Source organism: Dendrobium catenatum, unplaced genomic scaffold, assembly GCF_001605985.2.
Source record: "Dendrobium catenatum unplaced genomic scaffold, ASM160598v2 fragScaff_scaffold_1093, whole genome shotgun sequence".
Classification (NCBI taxonomy): domain Eukaryota; kingdom Viridiplantae; phylum Streptophyta; class Magnoliopsida; order Asparagales; family Orchidaceae; genus Dendrobium; species Dendrobium catenatum.
This window is the reverse complement of record NW_021319555.1, coordinates 163750-181163: the sequence shown is the minus strand read 5'-3', so window position 1 is coordinate 181163 and position 17414 is coordinate 163750. Positions and strand designations below refer to the sequence as shown.

Sequence of the window (17414 nt, the reverse complement as noted above, 5' to 3'; positions counted from 1 at the left end):
GTTTAGGGAAAAAGTTTTCTATTCTAAACAAAACAAAGCCCCTTTAAAAACATAGAAAGATAAGTAAGAAGATATAAATGATAAAATCTCCACCACATTAACAAACCACTATAAATAAAACATTAACTGCATTTAGTTTTAGAAGCATGATCCACCACTCATAATCCGGGGTCACTAGGATTTCTTAGATGTCAATCCCAATCTTCTTCTTAAAACAACAAGCCATCTTCTCTTGCAACTCATATGACCAGATATAATTTCAATGCACTTGGTGGCGCTTAGTTGGCAGTCCTATCGAGGAAGGATTATAAGTCTAGAGGAGTTGGGCCTTCTAGCCCCTTTGCATTTTGTTAGATTAGGTTTGAATTGCTACCTATAGTCATTCACCTCAGATCTGAATTTGAGTCCTATATCATAACCACTCATCTTTTGGGCATTCTCCTGATGCGGTGATCAAGAATATTAGTTCAATTTTTTAATAAAATTTCAACTTGAACAAAATAAATATCGTTCAAAAATATTAAAGCCCAACTATAGGATAGATTGGAGCACTTTTAATTTGTCTCAGAATTCTAATCCTCTTTACTCTTACTCCTTCAATTCCATAAATAATTACTCGACTTTGATCCTATCCATTTTTAATATTCTAAAATCCTCTGATCTTTGCCTTAAACTTTGAAATTCTAAAAATATTCTTCACTATTTTAATCGAGAGTGTTCTCAGGAGATTAACTTTTCTTGGGATGTAATTAATCATAAGGGCTTGTTCTTTTGGAGAACCTATAACTCCAGATAAAATAATCCTATTTTACTCTCGTAGGATATGAGAAAGATATTTCGAAACATAGAAAGTCTTTCCAAAATTAATTTCTATTTTCAAATATCTTTGTAGAATGTCGTTATCATCTTTCAAGATGATATTATATTCTCTTTGTCGTATTTGATTGTAAAAATGACGCAATTTTTGAAATCCATGCTTTCTTTCATATCTTTTGCAGAATATTATGTTCATCTCCCAAGATGATATACTATTCTCATTGTTGCATTTGATTGCAAGAACGATAAAACTTCAAAATCTCATTTCTCTTTTCAAATATTTTCGTAGAACATTGTGTTCATCTTTCAGAATGATATTTTGTTCCTTTGATTGACAATATCTAACTAAATCGGCTCGGTATAATCCGATTTAACATAATTTGGACCACATTGATTTTATTTTAATTTAAAACTCACTTGATTAAATAAATGGAAGCCGATTGAGGTTATTTTAATTTTAAAATTGAGTATGAATTTGATCAAGTTCAATTAGTGTCAAACTTAATTTTTATTTAAATAGTTTTGATTTAAATTAAGCCCATTTAATTTAATTAACACTAATTTGATTCAAATTAACTCAAACGAGCTGGCCAGCATCAATCGAAGTTGATGGCTTCGGATTGGGTTCGAGTTGGTTTAATTGGTGTTGATGTAATTTTAATTAATTCAAAGTGTATTAATTTATGCCGATCAAAATCGTCGAGGTCGAATTGAACACAAGTCGAGTCGAGCCAATGGTCATTGAGCTGAATTGACTCGACATAACACGATTTAAAATGATTGAGATTGAATTAGCCTTCATTGACTTGAAATATGATTTAAAATGATTTAGATTGAATTAGCCTTCATTGACTTGAAGTTGAATAAATTAAATTCAATTTGGTGTAAACCTATTCAATTTAGATCAAATCAATGCGATCGAGGTTGAGTCAACATTGTCATCCGACATCCACTTAAGAGAAATCCTAGAGGTGACTTCTACACTATCGTAAGGAGCTATAAGTTCTATGATTTTCCTAAACTTGAGATGTGGTCGATAGAGGGAGGAGAGCTTTCGAGAGATTCGAAGGAACCAAGAGAGGAGGATGCTGCATGCTTATAGAGGTCAATCTAGCAAAGATTGTTGCCATCCATACCTCTCACACTTGACCAAATGGAGAACATGCAATAGCCGACCGCGCTCTTGCCCTCTCACCCTCAACCAGATGGAATGCATGCAAGAATCGAAGGGTCAGAAGAAGAGGAATAGACACATACACATGCCACCGCTCTATGTATGGATATAAAATTGATCATCTATCTCAAGGGATATAAGATTGATCATCTTGTGAAAGAAGCAGATTAGCAGCTCTTGGACTTGAGCATCGTTGATGCCTGAAGGAGTGAAGGGTGGGGAGAGCTGGAGCAAGAGGAGCGGTTTGCAAAAAAATTTTCATATATGTCATGGGTTAGCTTGCTCAATCATTTTTTACAAGTCACAATCACTGGATCACTTCTTCGAATTGCCGCCGCCTCAGTTTGGAAGATGATAACTTAATTTAATTTAATAAAGTTATGAAATTTAATTACTTTCTCCCTCTCTCTCTTCATGAACTAAGCTTCTTTTACTTAGTAAGATTTTAACCTTTTTCTTTTAAAAATTCGGCCAACTATATAAATACGGATGACCAAATTTTAGAAGGAAGAAAGCTATTTGCTAAAATTAGTTTAAGGAGCACATTTAAATAAAAAAAATGAGCAAAATAGTTAAATCATTTGGCATATTCTGAGAGAGGGCCACCGGATTGGAAGAATAAGAGAGAAGATGAAAGAGATGAGTGAGATAGTTTTTTACATATAATATTATATAGATATTATTTTTAACATTAGCAATTTAATTTGTTAAATAATTATTTATAAAAAAACTACTTGCTAATTGTAATTTTTTTTTTAAAAGCACTTCTTAAACTAATTTTAGCAAATAGCTTTCTTCCTTCTAAAGTTCGGCCAACTCTATAAACACGTACTGCTATCAGCTATGGAATAAGAAAATGACTATTCACCTAATACCCCTTCTTCTCTAAGGGCATCTCCGACCGAACGCCAAACGAGCGTTTGGCGTCATTCCTTCGCTCCAGTCGAATGCCAAAAAATCCTCCATTTGCTTGCGGGTGAACAGTGCATCGTCAATATTGGCGTTGCACTGTTCACCCACGCCATTTTTCTCTGTCAATCGGAAAAATGCGGGAAAGGAGAAGGGCCGTTACCTTGGCGCAAAAGCAAAAAAATGGCGTTGGATTAGAGTAGTATCACGCTATTTTTGCTTTTTGCGATATTTTGACGTGAAAAATAGAGTTCTCAGTTGAAGATGCCCTAAGCTGCTGCTTTCCTGTTTAGCTAAGGTCGCGGACTCGCGGAGGCCAAAGGGGCGAAGGGCGGAAATCGGAAGTGTTTGACGCGCAAGGATTCAGCAGTTCAGACGAAAACCTCTCTTCTAATCTCGTTGGAACGCCGAAAGCCTCCAGTTCAACTTCAGCGGCTCACGGCGGATTGCGACGGGTCGGCGACAGTCGGCAGGTAAGCTAACATTTTTCTAACTCTCGGTTTTTCCTGCTTTCTCTCCGTTTAAATGTTTAATTCTCCTTTTTTTTTAATGACTTGCACACATTTTTACTGATTTCAGACACTTTTTGCTGATTTCGGCAGCCCGCTGCTACTCGCTCTCCCAACAAATCAAACGAATCCAGGGTTTCTTCTTTGGACGGGAGGTGAGTTTTCAGCTTTTTCATTCCTCAAAGGAAATAATATTTATTGTTGTTTCTTTTTTATTGTTATAATTATTCTAGCTTATGCCATTATGTTTGTTTGCAAGAACTGCAAACCATTTTTACCTGTTGGCTTCTCAAATTAAAACCCTAAGAAGAGTATTCTAGTAGTTTTACAGAAAATTAAAAAAAAAAACAGAAAATTAACAAAATGTGAGCTTCGACAAATTTACGGTAAAAAAACTGAGTAGTGACGCATTATAATCGTTTTAGCTCCAGTGAAATAGCTAGCAAGAGGATGAACTAATATATTTTATTGTTAAGGATGAGCAAACTGATCTGAAATTTCTGGATTAAGTATCTTAGGGCACAGAGATGCACGAGCACGATCAGAAAAACTTAAGAGTTCAGGACACCAGCAGTCCAGCACGACGAGCGGGCCGGCAACTGTTTGAACGGGACGTAGAGCTCGAGAAAACCTTCGGTTTCGAGACAGAGAGAAGACGAAAACACCCATCGGGCCTGGGAGACCAAATACACTACCTTAGGGCGAGAGATTATTGGGTGTGGACACCGGAGACAGCTTACGTTCTGGTACTTCACAGTACCGAGCTCGGTACTGTACCGAGCAGTACTGAGTTCGGTGCTGCTCAGTACCGAGTGGGAGGTGATGTGGCGCATTTTCATTGGGCTCCGAAAACGTCTGGTGTCCGAACCTAATAATTTGCCCCTTAGGGCAGACGTTTGAGGTAATTCCATAATAAATCATTTTGGGAAATATTCCAGTCAATTCGGTTTAATGCCTATGTTTCAAAACAGATATAAGGGCAAATAGCAGCGGCTGTTAACTAATTAATTAATTAACTGCACATAGACACTAATGATAGTTGAGTGATTAAAGCCTGACGCTAATTATGGTGGCGTGTTGGTTCGAATCTATTTCCCCATTTAAGACTAATATCTCATTTTAATTGTGATTAACAGCTAACAATTCCCTAAACAATGTGGTTAAAAGCCGTCTCTCTCCGTAGCTCTTTATCCTAATCATAAAGAGAATTTCATTTTTTTTTTAAATTGGGCCACTTGGGCAAAGCATGGGACCTCCCCTTATTTAATATTTAAACATTAAAAATAGAAAATGATAATTGGAATAAATCGATTGTACCTTTACAATTGTCATGATTTGTGCAGAGAATTCATATCTTTGCTTCTACAATTTGAACCTTTGTCAATAGCTATGGGTCCACCGCCAGTTTCCATTTTGTGGTTTTTTTTTTCTTTTTTTTTTTCTTTTCTGCAATTGTAATTTGTAACTGTTTTTTTTAATTCATCCGGCTAAGCCCCTAATTTTTCCAAAAAAAAAAAAAAAAAATTAACCTATGTTAATAGCTATGGGCTCACCGCCACCCCTTATTTCTTGCGGTATTAGAAATTCTAAAAAGTTATATTTTTGTTGGAATGATTTTGTGCTAATACAAATATGCCTTTATAAAGGCCAAAGAATAAAATAATAATGGAAATGCAATAAATAGAATATCCTCAATAATAAGGATATATTACATGAATAAATATGATATTTTTTACTATAAATGTTATATGACAATGAATAATTCTAATTATTCTCTTTTGGTCAAGTTTTAAAAAAGAAAGTTTATTGTCAACGCTAATACGATAGATGAATTGTGCTAATATTTTACCTTTGTTGTTTAATATTAGGTTCCGTTTAGTATGATTTTTTTATTGTTTCTTAAAATAGAGTTTTAGTAAAAAATAAATTTAAATCTTTTTAGATTAATCATATTATCATTTTTTATTGTTTTTTTATTACAGCATTCCTTACTTTTTGAGGGATGGATATCAAGCGCTCAAGAGATTATATAAATGATCTACGCCAACACGAGCTACGCCATCGTCATGATTATCTTCTTCCTCTTCCTTGTCACTTTGTTTTCATCATGCTCAAAATGAAAGGAATTAAACAAGGACAATACGTTTACTTCATTCCATCATAAATTTCTTGTTCAACTTTTATCATAATTTGACCCATAGATTTGTTTACTTGTGCAGACAAGATGCAATTTAGGAGACCTAGTGTGGAATTGGGGGGAGGGTTTGTTATAGTATGATGTCATACTCGTGATCTGGCCAAACTATGCAGAAGCCATGCGTCAAGTCCGTCAAGATCCGCAATCGGCCTCAACCAACTGCTGCTCAATATGCCTTGACGACTATGACAATGATGAGTAAGGGGAGGATAATCCATTGAGGCTTTTGTCGGATTGCGGTATATATTTCATGTTATATGTGTGGATCAATGGTTGCGACAACATCCAACTTCTCTGATGTGTCGCTCGTCATGCTTGGATGAGATTTCGCTTGAAACTGAACAACTACTATTTGACTCTCTTTGTGATTCTTTGCCCTTGTTTGATTGGGTTGTTGCTGATGGATAAGTTTGTTTAAAACCATTTGTATGGAAAATTTCAGAGCCAAATGCAAAAATCTCTCTAAAAAGAGCTCTGGATCACCAAGGCATTCCATTAATATGTTCATAATTGTTATATCAGTAGAAATAATTTGTTCGGCGAGTGTTAGCTTACTGACACAACAAGCTAGCAATTGCTTCTCAAAAATACCGCGTAATCATTAAATGTACTCGTTGATCTTTCTTTATCAAAATTATTTTCTTGGAGTATCAAATCTTTTTTCTGATATATATATATATATATATATATATACATAAATAAATGAGCTACGCCGACCCGAGCTATGCTACCATTATCATTATGTTTCCTGCACGCTCAAAATGGAGAAAATTAAACAAGGATAATAGGTTTCCTCCATTCATTATAATTCTCTTTATACTTAACAAAACTTTCTTCGACTTAATTGTCATGCTCGCGTTGTTAGTTGAATCGTATTCCAGCTTCATCTTTGAATACCTTGGCGAATATGATGATGAGGAAGGGGAGGATAATCCAATGAGGCTTTTGCCAGATTGTGGGTATGTATTTCATGCTATATGTGTGGATCAATGGTTGGGACAAAATCCAACTTCCCCGATGTGTCGGTCATCATGCTTGGATGAGATTTCCCTTAGAAACTTAATTTAATTTTTTTAAAAAAAAAATTTGAGCTCACTTCGACTTAATTTAATTTAATTTTTTTTAAAATTTATATTATTTAGTGATCTTATTTTTAGTTTTAAATTGAATTAGCTCTAAATATAATGAAGATTTTCACAAGAGCTAGTTCTATTCTCATGATGATTTCATAAATTTTGAAATCAATATAATTTGTAGAATTTAAAAAGACATTTGCATTTGTAGAATTTAGAAGAAAAGCAGATCCTGTAAATATGTTCAGATCAAAAGCGTTCAAACTTCTGTGATCATTTTAGCACACAAATCACAACTCGTAGACAAACCAATCAACTACCCGATCAAAACATCAAGAAATGTGGTCTATTTCACGAGAAATTATTCTGTGGAATCTGGATGTAATTTTATATCTATATTGTGGGGTACATATTGTGTACAAATATACACTATGTGCTGCTATATGTAACTTTACATCCGGTCTCCGCACAATAGATTGAAGAACAGAAATATCATGCGGATTGACCTTCTTCAAATCACCTACGTATAAATGCTTAATTAAAGCCCTATGGACCAAAAAAAACTACAAATTTTTATTATAAAATTTTGCTCATTTTCATAATAATTAAAGTTATATATTTTTTGTATTAAACTCTGTTTTAAGAAGCAATAAAAAAAGTCGTCCCGAATGAAGACTTAGGTTTTGTTTGGGATGGCTTTCTTACTGTTTTTTAAAACAACTTTTTAGTACAAAAATTAAAAATTTTCTGTTAGAAAGTTGCTTTAAGAAGCATTAAGGAAGCTGTGCGCGAACTTTTATTTTATCCAGTGAACGTACGCTCCTCTACGTTCGGTTTAGGCAAAAAAGCACCTGTACCGAGTTTTTTGAAAAAATTAGGTACAACTCGGTACTCGGTACAGACGCTTTTTTTGCCTAAACCGAATGTAGAGGAGCGTACGTTCACTGGATGTAATAAAAGTTCCCCAAACACAGCCTTAGATAAGATGCCATAGAGTAATATTAGATCAGTTAATGTTATTGCTGATATTGTAGAATATCAATGAGAAACCCCTCTGCTGCACAGAACCTTGCCCTAAGACATCAGCTTGAATCGTATTCCAGCTTCTTTCTTCTTCTTGTTCAGATCAACATTAATGGTAGAATTCCCTGTAGAGATTCAAAGAACGAGAAGTAGAGCAGATGAAAGTATAAAGCAGAGAACAAGAAGATTAGAAAATGAGAAATATTATTGCTATCTTATTCACTGAATACAAAGCTATATATAGAACTTAGATACAAATATGTTCCGCTACATATGCGGCCATATAATGATATTATATTATTGTATTGTGTTGCTAATATCCCCCGTCAAACTGTTGGGTCCAGATGTGACACTAAGTTTGAGTCGGAGATGATGAAATCACGGTGTGGAGAGAGCTTTTGTAAAGATGTCAGCCGGTTGATCAATTGTGTTGATGGGAAGAAGACGAATGGTTTGATGTTGAATGTGGTCACGAACAAATCGGTGGTCTATTTCGATATGCTTCGTGCGGGCATGGAACACTGGGTTGTTAGCCAGTGCAAATCCGTAGGCATAGATTGAGGAATACCGAAGTCAGTGAGGATTCGTCTCAACCATACGACGTCAGCTGTAAGGGCGGCGAGTGCACGATATTCTGACTCAGTAGATGACCGAGCTACTGTCGTTTGCTTCTTCACTGTCCAGGCTATCAATGTATCACCGAGAAATGAACAAAATCCAGATGTGGATTTCCGGGATGTAGGGTCTCCAGCCCAATCGGCATCTGAAAATGAAGATAACTGCAAATTAGATTTTATAATAGGAATACCATAGTTGAGAGTACCTTTGATATAGCGTAATAGCCATTTGAGAAGATAAATGTGGTGATGCAGCGGTTGATGCATATGTTGTGATAAGAGGTTGACACTGTAGGAGATATCGGGTCGTGTGAGCGTTAAGTATTGGAGGGACCCGGTCAATCTCCTATAAGTTGCGGGATTACTCAGAATCGGATCCTCAGAGAGATTGGATGGCAATTTTGTGCAGGTAGGATTGGCTAATGGTTTGCAATTGCCGAGTTGAGCAACCTGTAATATAGACTCCGCATATGCCTGTTGAGAAAGAAAAAATTGATTAGGGGTGCGATCAATATGAATGCCCAGGAAAGAGTGAACTGGACCGAGTTGTTTCATATTGAACTTTTGATTTAGCTGATTTATGATATTGTTGATCAGCTCAATATTGTTTCCTGTGATGAGAATGTCATCTACGTAGACAAGGAAGTAGGCTTGCGAGTTGTTCTGCCGCAATGTGAGAAGCGAGGGATCTGAAGTACTATGGTTGAAGCCGATGGAGACTAGATACGACGTGAGAGTATTGTACCATTGGCGAGGTGCTTGTTTGAGACCGTATATGGCTTTGTGGAGATGACACACATAGTTTGGATTTGTTTGATCCTCAAATACTTTGGGTTGGGTCATATATATTGTCTCGTCCAGCTTGCCGTGAAGAAAAGCGTTGGCAACGTCGAGTTGCTGAACTGGCCAATCGTGGTGTAGAGCTACTGCAAGGAGGATTCAAATTGTAGGGAGTTTGGCAACTAAAGTCTAGTCCATACTCTTGATGATTTCCTTGTGCCACAAGTCTGGCTTTGTAGCGTGCAACCGAGCCATCTGAATGGAATTTAGTCCGGTAGGTCTATCTGCATCCTAGAACCGACGCGTTGGGAGGCGGTGGAACAAGGCTCCAAGTTCCTTGCTATTGTAGTGCGAAGAATTCAGATGCCATGACCTTTCTCCATTCCTGGTGTTTGTTAGCTTCGGCGAAGGTTGTCGGTTCGGTAGATTACAGGTTGAAAGTATAAAGCACGAGAAGTAGAGCAGATGAAAGTATAAAGCAGAGAACAAGAAGATTAGAAAATGAGAAATATTATTGCTATCTTATTCACTGAATACAAAGCTATATATAGAACTTAGATACAGATATGTTCCGCTACATATGCGGCCATATAATGATATTATATTATTGTATTGTGTTGCTAATATTCCCTTCACTGGAATGTAGAAAAAACTGTTTCTGAAAGAGAAGAAATTTGGAAAACATTCAAAGAGTAGGGGTTTACGTTTGAAAGCAAGGAATTTGAGTCAAAGAGCAACACATCCATAATCATTAATCAAGCAATAATTTTTTAGATTTTCATTTTGATACGACACAAAAAATAGTCTTGATCATACACAAATCTCGAGGCGTATTCAAGTTGGAAATTTCAACAATTAAATTGGAGACCATCTAAACTTTGATTTCAACAAACTTATAGTCGAACTAAATGCCTAAAAAATACTAACCCAACGACATCAAATTTGACACAATCTAAGCCAAAATGAGTCCAAATCAAAGACTCGAAGTGCATTTGGAAGGTTCAATCCATAATTTTGAGTATCAAACAATTTCCAAATGTGACATGCTTATAGTCAAATTGAGTGTCTCGACGAGACGAATCCAACGAGCCAAAGATCTTTGAATTCCGACATTTTTAAGGCAATTAAATAGTTAAAAACACTCTATGATTAGGGGAATCAATACAGGCTATCTGATTAAGCACTCGTCTAGCCCGAATATTCTCTATATTTACCTCCAGTGTGTCACTAATGAAAATCTATAAATAGACTCTCACTCTCTATATGAGGGGGATCTTAGCTAGAGATTAGAGAGAGCTATGAGGCTTCAAGAGCATTAGCACTATCGCTAGCAAACCCCCATCGATTGCCGTCAGACCACCACTCGGCCGTTGATCATAGTCGAACTTCCACCCAACTGCTACCAGACTTCAGCCTGACCGTCATCAGATCACTACTCGTCCTCCAATTGTAGCTGGGCTTTAGCCCAACCGTCGTTGGACTTCCACCAGGTCGACGACTGTCGCCAGACTTTGGCCCGACCTTTGTCAGACCATCGCCTGGCCGCCGACTGCTACCAGACTTCCACCCGGCCTCCGACAGTCGTCGAACTTCAGCCTTATTGTCATTCACCACCTAGTAGCCGACTACCGCTATTTCCACCCGGCCGCCGACCACTGCCGGACTTTAGCCTTGCCATCGTTGAACCACCTCTTAGTCACCGACCGCCTTATTTTATTGGAGTTATACGAGACCAAATCAATTATATAGCATTTCGATTTAAATTGAATCAACAAATTTGCATTCATCGAAGTTAATTTGACTTGAAAGGAATTGAATTGAGCCGATTAATGTCAATTAAGATAATTTGCACTTGATTCGAGCCTGGACACACTAAATCTAATCGATCGAAATCATCGAGGTGAGTAGAATTCATTGAGTTGAACAAATTTTACGTCATCAAATCTAGTTCGTATAATCAAATTGACTTCAATTAATTCGCATGTGGCTCAATGTTGATTTTAAGGAAAATTGACGAGGTCGATTACAAGCAAGATTGAAAGACTCTTGAAGATTGTAGCACAATGTGACCTTATACAAAGGTCAATATAATTTTTTACCGGTGAAAAGTTATTCCTTTTTTTCAGTAACGAAAACAAAATTTTAATAAAAAAATTCTATAAAAATTACTTATTTTTAAAAATTAAGATAGATATAGTGTGACCTACCTTGAGGCGAAAAAATTTAAATTTTCCAAACTGTACCGACGGGCTTAGATAGCTTTAAGACCTCCTAAACCAAAATTTTTCTTTCTCTATATCTCTCCAGTCTTGTTCTCTTTTTCCCCTTATGTGTTATCATGCAATGCTTTTATAAAATTATATAATAGCGGATTAGGATATTATAATAAAAGATTAAATAAGTATCCTAATTATTTAATTTTAAAAATAAAATCAATCTAAATTTTTTATATCTTCAAATCTGGGAATCCAAAAATTTTACAAAAATATTCATAAATTAGCTAAGTATGTCCAAAACTCTCTGGTAAAATCGGTTTACATAACATACACCAAACAATCCAATATTCCCATTTATACTGACAAATACTAATTTCTTAAGGAAATATACCAGTGTTCAAAAATTATGAAAAAATTAGTGAAACTAAAATATAATAATATCTATGCTCTGGTGAAGACTGTCTATTATTTAAACTTATAATAACTCCTAAAGAATTTTTTTACTGTTATAAGTAAAAATAGCTCTTTAAGAAAAAAATTAAGAGTTATCACATCTTACCCGGCCACCTTAAAAAATATCATCATCGACATTTTTAGACCAAAGTAAGTCTGACTAAACCTAGATATAGCTATCCCATCTCAACTCAATTCTCTCAATTTAGCCATTGTTTATAAACTGCTTTGGAATTTTATTAAAAAAATTATTTAATTTATTTTAAAAACAGAACTTTCAGATTACAAAATTCATCAAAAAAATGAACTAAAAATTGTTATATAATATGCAATGAATAATAAATCTAGTTGAAATGAAATAAGAAAATTGGAACATAACCATTACAACAACCATATGGATTAGGAGCCACACCACCCAACTGATTCTATACTATCAATTTGGAGGATATGAAACCAAATGCAATTCATAAATATTGCAAAATCTTAAATACTGGAAATCAATTCTAAAATATTGATATGAAAATAAGTCTTAAATAAAAAGATAATCATTCAAGCAACATTGATCATCATAAACTATAAATAAATTAAAAAAGGATAATTTTATTGAAATTGTCCTTGTTTAATTTTCTACAGTTTTTAATTTTCTTTTATCTTTGTTGCTTTATATTTGTCAGCTTGTTAAAATTCTTTTTAGTTTCTTGGAGAATCAAATTTATTTTTATTAATCATATTATCATTCGTTATATATATATATTTTTTCAGCAGTATATCAAGGCATTAAAAGAAATGACCTACATCGATCTAAGCTATATCACAGCCATGGCAACTGTCGTCCTCTTCCTTATCATTTTCATCGGCGTCAACTTATACTTGTTTTTCTGTCATTCTACCGCTCCCCCTATGCTTGAGCTCACACTCAGGACCTGGTCTAATTATGCAGAAGCCATGCGTCAGGATCCACGGGCAGCCTCCAGTGACTGCTGCTCAATTTGCCTTGCTGACTATGATAAGGAGGAGGAGGGGGAGGATAATCCAGTGAGGCTTCTACCCGATTGTGGGCATGTATTTCATGCCAGATGTGTGGATACATGGTTACAACAACATCGAACTTGCCCGGTGTGTCGATCGCGGGTGATGCATGGATGAGATTATGCTAGAAATTGAACAACTATTATTCTACTATATATTGGATTCTCTTTGTGACTCTTTGGCTTTGTTTAATATGGTTGTTGTTGATGTATAAATTTGTTTAAAAGCATTTGTATAGAAAATAGCATTTAAAAAAATGGTGTATGAATATTGGAGTTTAATCTTATTAAGTCTATTTAGTAAACTAGTAAAATGCACCTGCTGGATATTTAAGTCTTTATAAATATTGCATTCAATATTACATATAATTTATACATAATAAATAGACATTTAATTAAACTTATATTATTCTTCATATACAATAAAGTATATATTAAAAGTAAAAAGTGTGTTAATGTGCAATGCAAGGCCGGTTCCTAATCGATTGATCATTTTGTGATCAATATAATATCTATTAAAAGTTATTTCCGAATGATATATGTGCAATAACACATTCTGATTAGTCTCCGGATAATGTTTTGCATCTAGTCTCTGCACAGAATAATTTCTGTGCCACATAAATTATTTGTTCTTGGTTGATTCATGCAGCTGATTTTTCCGATTGATATATGTGCAGGAATCCATTTTTTTAGTTCTGCTTGAAGTGAGTCATGTTTACTCTGCATTGGCAATAGTAATCACCCCCGGATTCTGGCTGCTGAGCCCGGAAATAGACACTGCATTTTTATTTCCAATGTTGAGCTGAAAGTGGATGAGACCTTGCGGGAAGACAAAGACATCTCCCTCATTAAGAACCTTTGTGAAGAGCTTGTTGTCCAGGTTATTGGATGCCACGAAGCCGACGACAAGAGTGCCCTGTATCTCCACAAGTATCTTGCTGGCCCTCGGGTGAGTGTTGGATTCTTCTCATGTTCTCATTAAGATGGAGAATGATCAAGACTATAGTAGGGTGTTTTGTCATAGGTCTTATCTAGTTTTCAATTGCTTCATGAAGTTGTCTAAATTGTCTCCATCCGGTGACATTGGGGATGAGTCTCCCATTGTCCTAATCTGGATCTCATTCCCTAATTTGCGACCCCATTTTTTCTCTCATCGTATATTGCATGGATTGGGGCTTCTCTTTGGTAACCCGCTAAAGGTGGATAATGCCACCGCGTTGGGGTCTCTCCCATCTGTTGCCCGTGTGCTGGTGGAAATTGATATTATGAAGAAATTTACGGACAAGATTTGGATAGGACCTGAGAAATTATGGTATTTTCAGCAAGTTACTATGGAGGATTTTCTCTCTTTTGTCCCAAGTGTAAGCGGCTTGGTCATTCTTTTGGTGACTGCCGACCTACTCTTGATGCTAGCTTGCCTGTTGCTCCTTTGTCTAAACCGGATTTTCGGGTTTCTGATGTTAATGACATTCATGTTGGTAATGCGGATTTTAATGATTTAGGGGATACGGGTCTTATCCTTCCTAATCCTACTCTTGCTAATCCATCTCCTATTGTTTTACCTCCTCTGTGTCAGGACAACTCTGTGGTTGTGTCTCCCGTTGATTTGCCCGTTATTGGTGATGTAGGAGTTGAGTTAATTCCGTCTTGCCAATTTCAGTCTCCGATTGTCTCTGCTTCTGTTGTCGGGATTTGTTCGAGTGGCTCTCCTGTTATTTTGGTGGAGCCGACTGCAGTGCTGGATTCCCCTATCCATGCTATTAATGGTTCTACTGTGGGTGTGCCTTCTGCCGGTGATAGTCCGATTATTGGTGATGATGCGGAATTATCTGTTGATTGTGGTGAGGAAACCTTGGTTGCTGTTGGGGATGAAGGTAGTTTGATGCCTCTAGTGGATGTGCCTATCTCTATCATTTCTAATGCTAATATGTTAGTCCATGTTGCTAGCTAGAGATGTTAGATGGCAATGTGATTGGCTACATGATGACATGGCTATTGATAGTGGGAAGGACTTTATTGATAACACCCTGGATACGGGCTCGCTCGATAATTTTGTTAGGCAACGTAAACGGAATTCCAAGAAGAAATGATTTTCTTCTTTTGGATGGTTTGGGTTGTGCTATTTTATTATTCTGATTTTGTCTTTCCTATTCTCAATTTGCCTTGCTCCTACTTTTCTTTATTTTAACATTTTGTAATTCTATTGCTGTGGCCATTCTTTTGGTCTTGTCCTGTGTCTTTCTATCTTAATGGAATTTTTTGTTCTTAAAAACAAAAAAACAAAACAAAATTAAATTGATATCATATAAGTTAAACAATAATTTAATTTTTTAAGTAGATCATGCTTTTTATTGGCTTAATTCTAGATAGCTACTAATATATATATACTGAAACTTTTAACAAATTTATCATTTCCCTTTTTTATATCATTTAAAGATTTTTCCTTCAAGCAGCTAGAAGAACCATTAATTTCAAACTCATTGTAAACGAGATCTTATTCTAAAAGATAGATTATGAATGGCTCGAACATTCGCACACTCTTTCATGATGAAATAAAAAAGATAATAAATTAAAATATAATTTAAATAATAATTTTTAAAGCCAAAACTATCCCAATAAATAATTAAATATCAATTAAAATTTATTAAAAAAATAAGTATAATAATTTATCTTTAAATAAATTAGAATTAGAATGTTAATTAAAATTATATAATAGTTTATACAGCTATACTTATCATATTTTAAACAAAACAAATTTTAATTACCTATATCCATAAAATTAAAGACTAACCGGCACGCATAATCAACATAAATAAGCTATCTTTGGATTAATTATACATGATTAAGATTAATTACTTTTTTAAGGCAAGTATTTGGACGATTAATTCTTGGTTTAGGTGAGGTTGTTATTAATCTAACTTTCCTAATAGAAAGAGTAGTTGGTCACTAAAGCCCGAGTATTAATATTAATTAATCAGTAAATACCAATTCAAGACCTTATGCTGCTTTGAAACTGTTATGCAATTAATTACTCAAATAGAATATGACTTAATTAAAAAATTGGAGAAATGTGATAGAAAAATTTCAAAACAAATTCAAGACCTCGTGCTTCTTGACAGAGCTTGCCGCCACTTCCTCTGTACTCCAGCAACCATTTTTACTCTATGTAGCTATCAGGATATTTTAGTCATTGTGTTTTCTACTTGCATCTGTGTATATATACATCTGATTGTGCTACAATAAAATTTAATATAAAAATTTTACATTCTCCTCTCTGTGATTAATGCTCTTCCTATGCTTGTCTTGCTTATTGGAATGACTGGTGAAGCTCAATCAATCGACTTCAACAGCAACAATAGGATCGAGCACCTACAATAGGCACAAGATGGTAATGACAACACGCACTACTCTGATCACGAGTACAAAACACTAGAACACATTCACAAAGTCAGTTTTGTCAATAATGAATACGGTATAGAGCACAGGAAGAAGCATCTTGCAGATAATTATAAGCACCAACGGCTCTTTCTATATTTCCTTTGTATTTACCTGTTATACCAACAGTACCGTCTATATATACATGTAACTACTGTACATTTTATATGTAATAATAACACAAATCCTTCACACCTTCTCTCTGCTTCTCTCTCTCGCGTCTTCCTTCTCTCGCCCTCCTCTCGGTTTCTCTCATGGTATCAGTAGCCTAATGGGGGATCAAAATCAAGAACCCACCAGCGTTCTTCTCTCTTCCTCCCAATCCGATCAGACATCCACCCCCTCCACCGCGGCAAGTCACATTCCTCCACCCCTGAAATTTCTTGTCTCCAACATAAAGAATCTAGCTCCGAATCTTCTCACAACGGAGAACTACCCAATCTGGCGCGTTCAAGTTCTACAGCAGTTCACCGCTAACGGGTACGCCGGATACCTCACCGGCACGGTCACCGCTCCCATCGACTCTGCCTCCGCTGCCCACGCTCAATGGACGCTAATCGACAGTAATCTTCTTTCAGCCCTTTTCTCGACTGTCTCGCAATCGATTTTACCCTACATAATCACCTCCACCACCACTCATGAGGCTTGGAACGTTCTTGAACGTCGTCTCCAACCCACAAGTCGTTCTCGAGTCATCCAACTCAAGAACGAGTTATATCGCATACAAATGAAAGATCTACCCATTCAACAATACCTCATGCGTATCAAATCCATTGTGGACAACATCACTGCCTCTGGTTCTCACATTGACCCCGAAGACATCATGCTTCACATCATGAACGGTCTCCCGCCCACTTTCAATTCTTTCAAATCCACCATCCGCAATTCCTTGCTGCCTATCGACATCGACACGTTCTATTCCCTTCTGTGCAATGAAGACATTCACCTTCAGCAAGATCTCAACCAAGATCACATTCTTCCGGCAACAGGTACTGCCCTCTATGCCTCGTCCAATACCTCTGCTCGCCCTCGCAACAACACTAACTACAGACGCTCGGCCAAGTCCAAGAACTCCCAACCAACCACTAATCCTCCTGCCTATCTCTACAATCAGCCCCCAAATCAAAATTCTGCAAGACCAACATGCCAAATTTGTGGCAAAATCGGCCACATTGCGCTAAATT

The 17414-nt window shown here is 36.1% G+C and overlaps 1 protein-coding gene and 1 long non-coding RNA gene across 3 annotated transcripts; one reads left to right on the top strand and one right to left on the bottom strand.

Moving 5' to 3' along the window:
- Positions 1-3167: 3167 nt before the first annotated feature.
- On the top strand, positions 3168-4020 carry LOC110095712. Of its 2 annotated transcripts, none has more exons than XR_003702005.1 (3): positions 3168-3372; positions 3479-3563; positions 3919-4019. It is a non-coding gene; the product is annotated as an uncharacterized LOC110095712 (long non-coding RNA). The 2 variants fall into 2 exon arrangements; XR_003702004.1 differs by having other exon boundaries at positions 3170-3372; positions 3927-4020.
- Positions 4021-7752: 3732 nt separating this feature from the next.
- LOC110095714 (uncharacterized mitochondrial protein AtMg00810-like) lies at positions 7753-10776 on the bottom strand. The gene is made up of 3 exons (XM_020821359.1): positions 10728-10776; positions 8270-9244; positions 7753-7826 (listed from the first exon to the last, which is right to left on the bottom strand). The coding sequence occupies exons 1-3, from the start codon at positions 10774-10776 to the stop codon at positions 7753-7755; spliced, it is 1098 nt and encodes a 365-aa protein (XP_020677018.1).
- Between the last annotated feature and the right edge of the window lie 6638 nt (positions 10777-17414).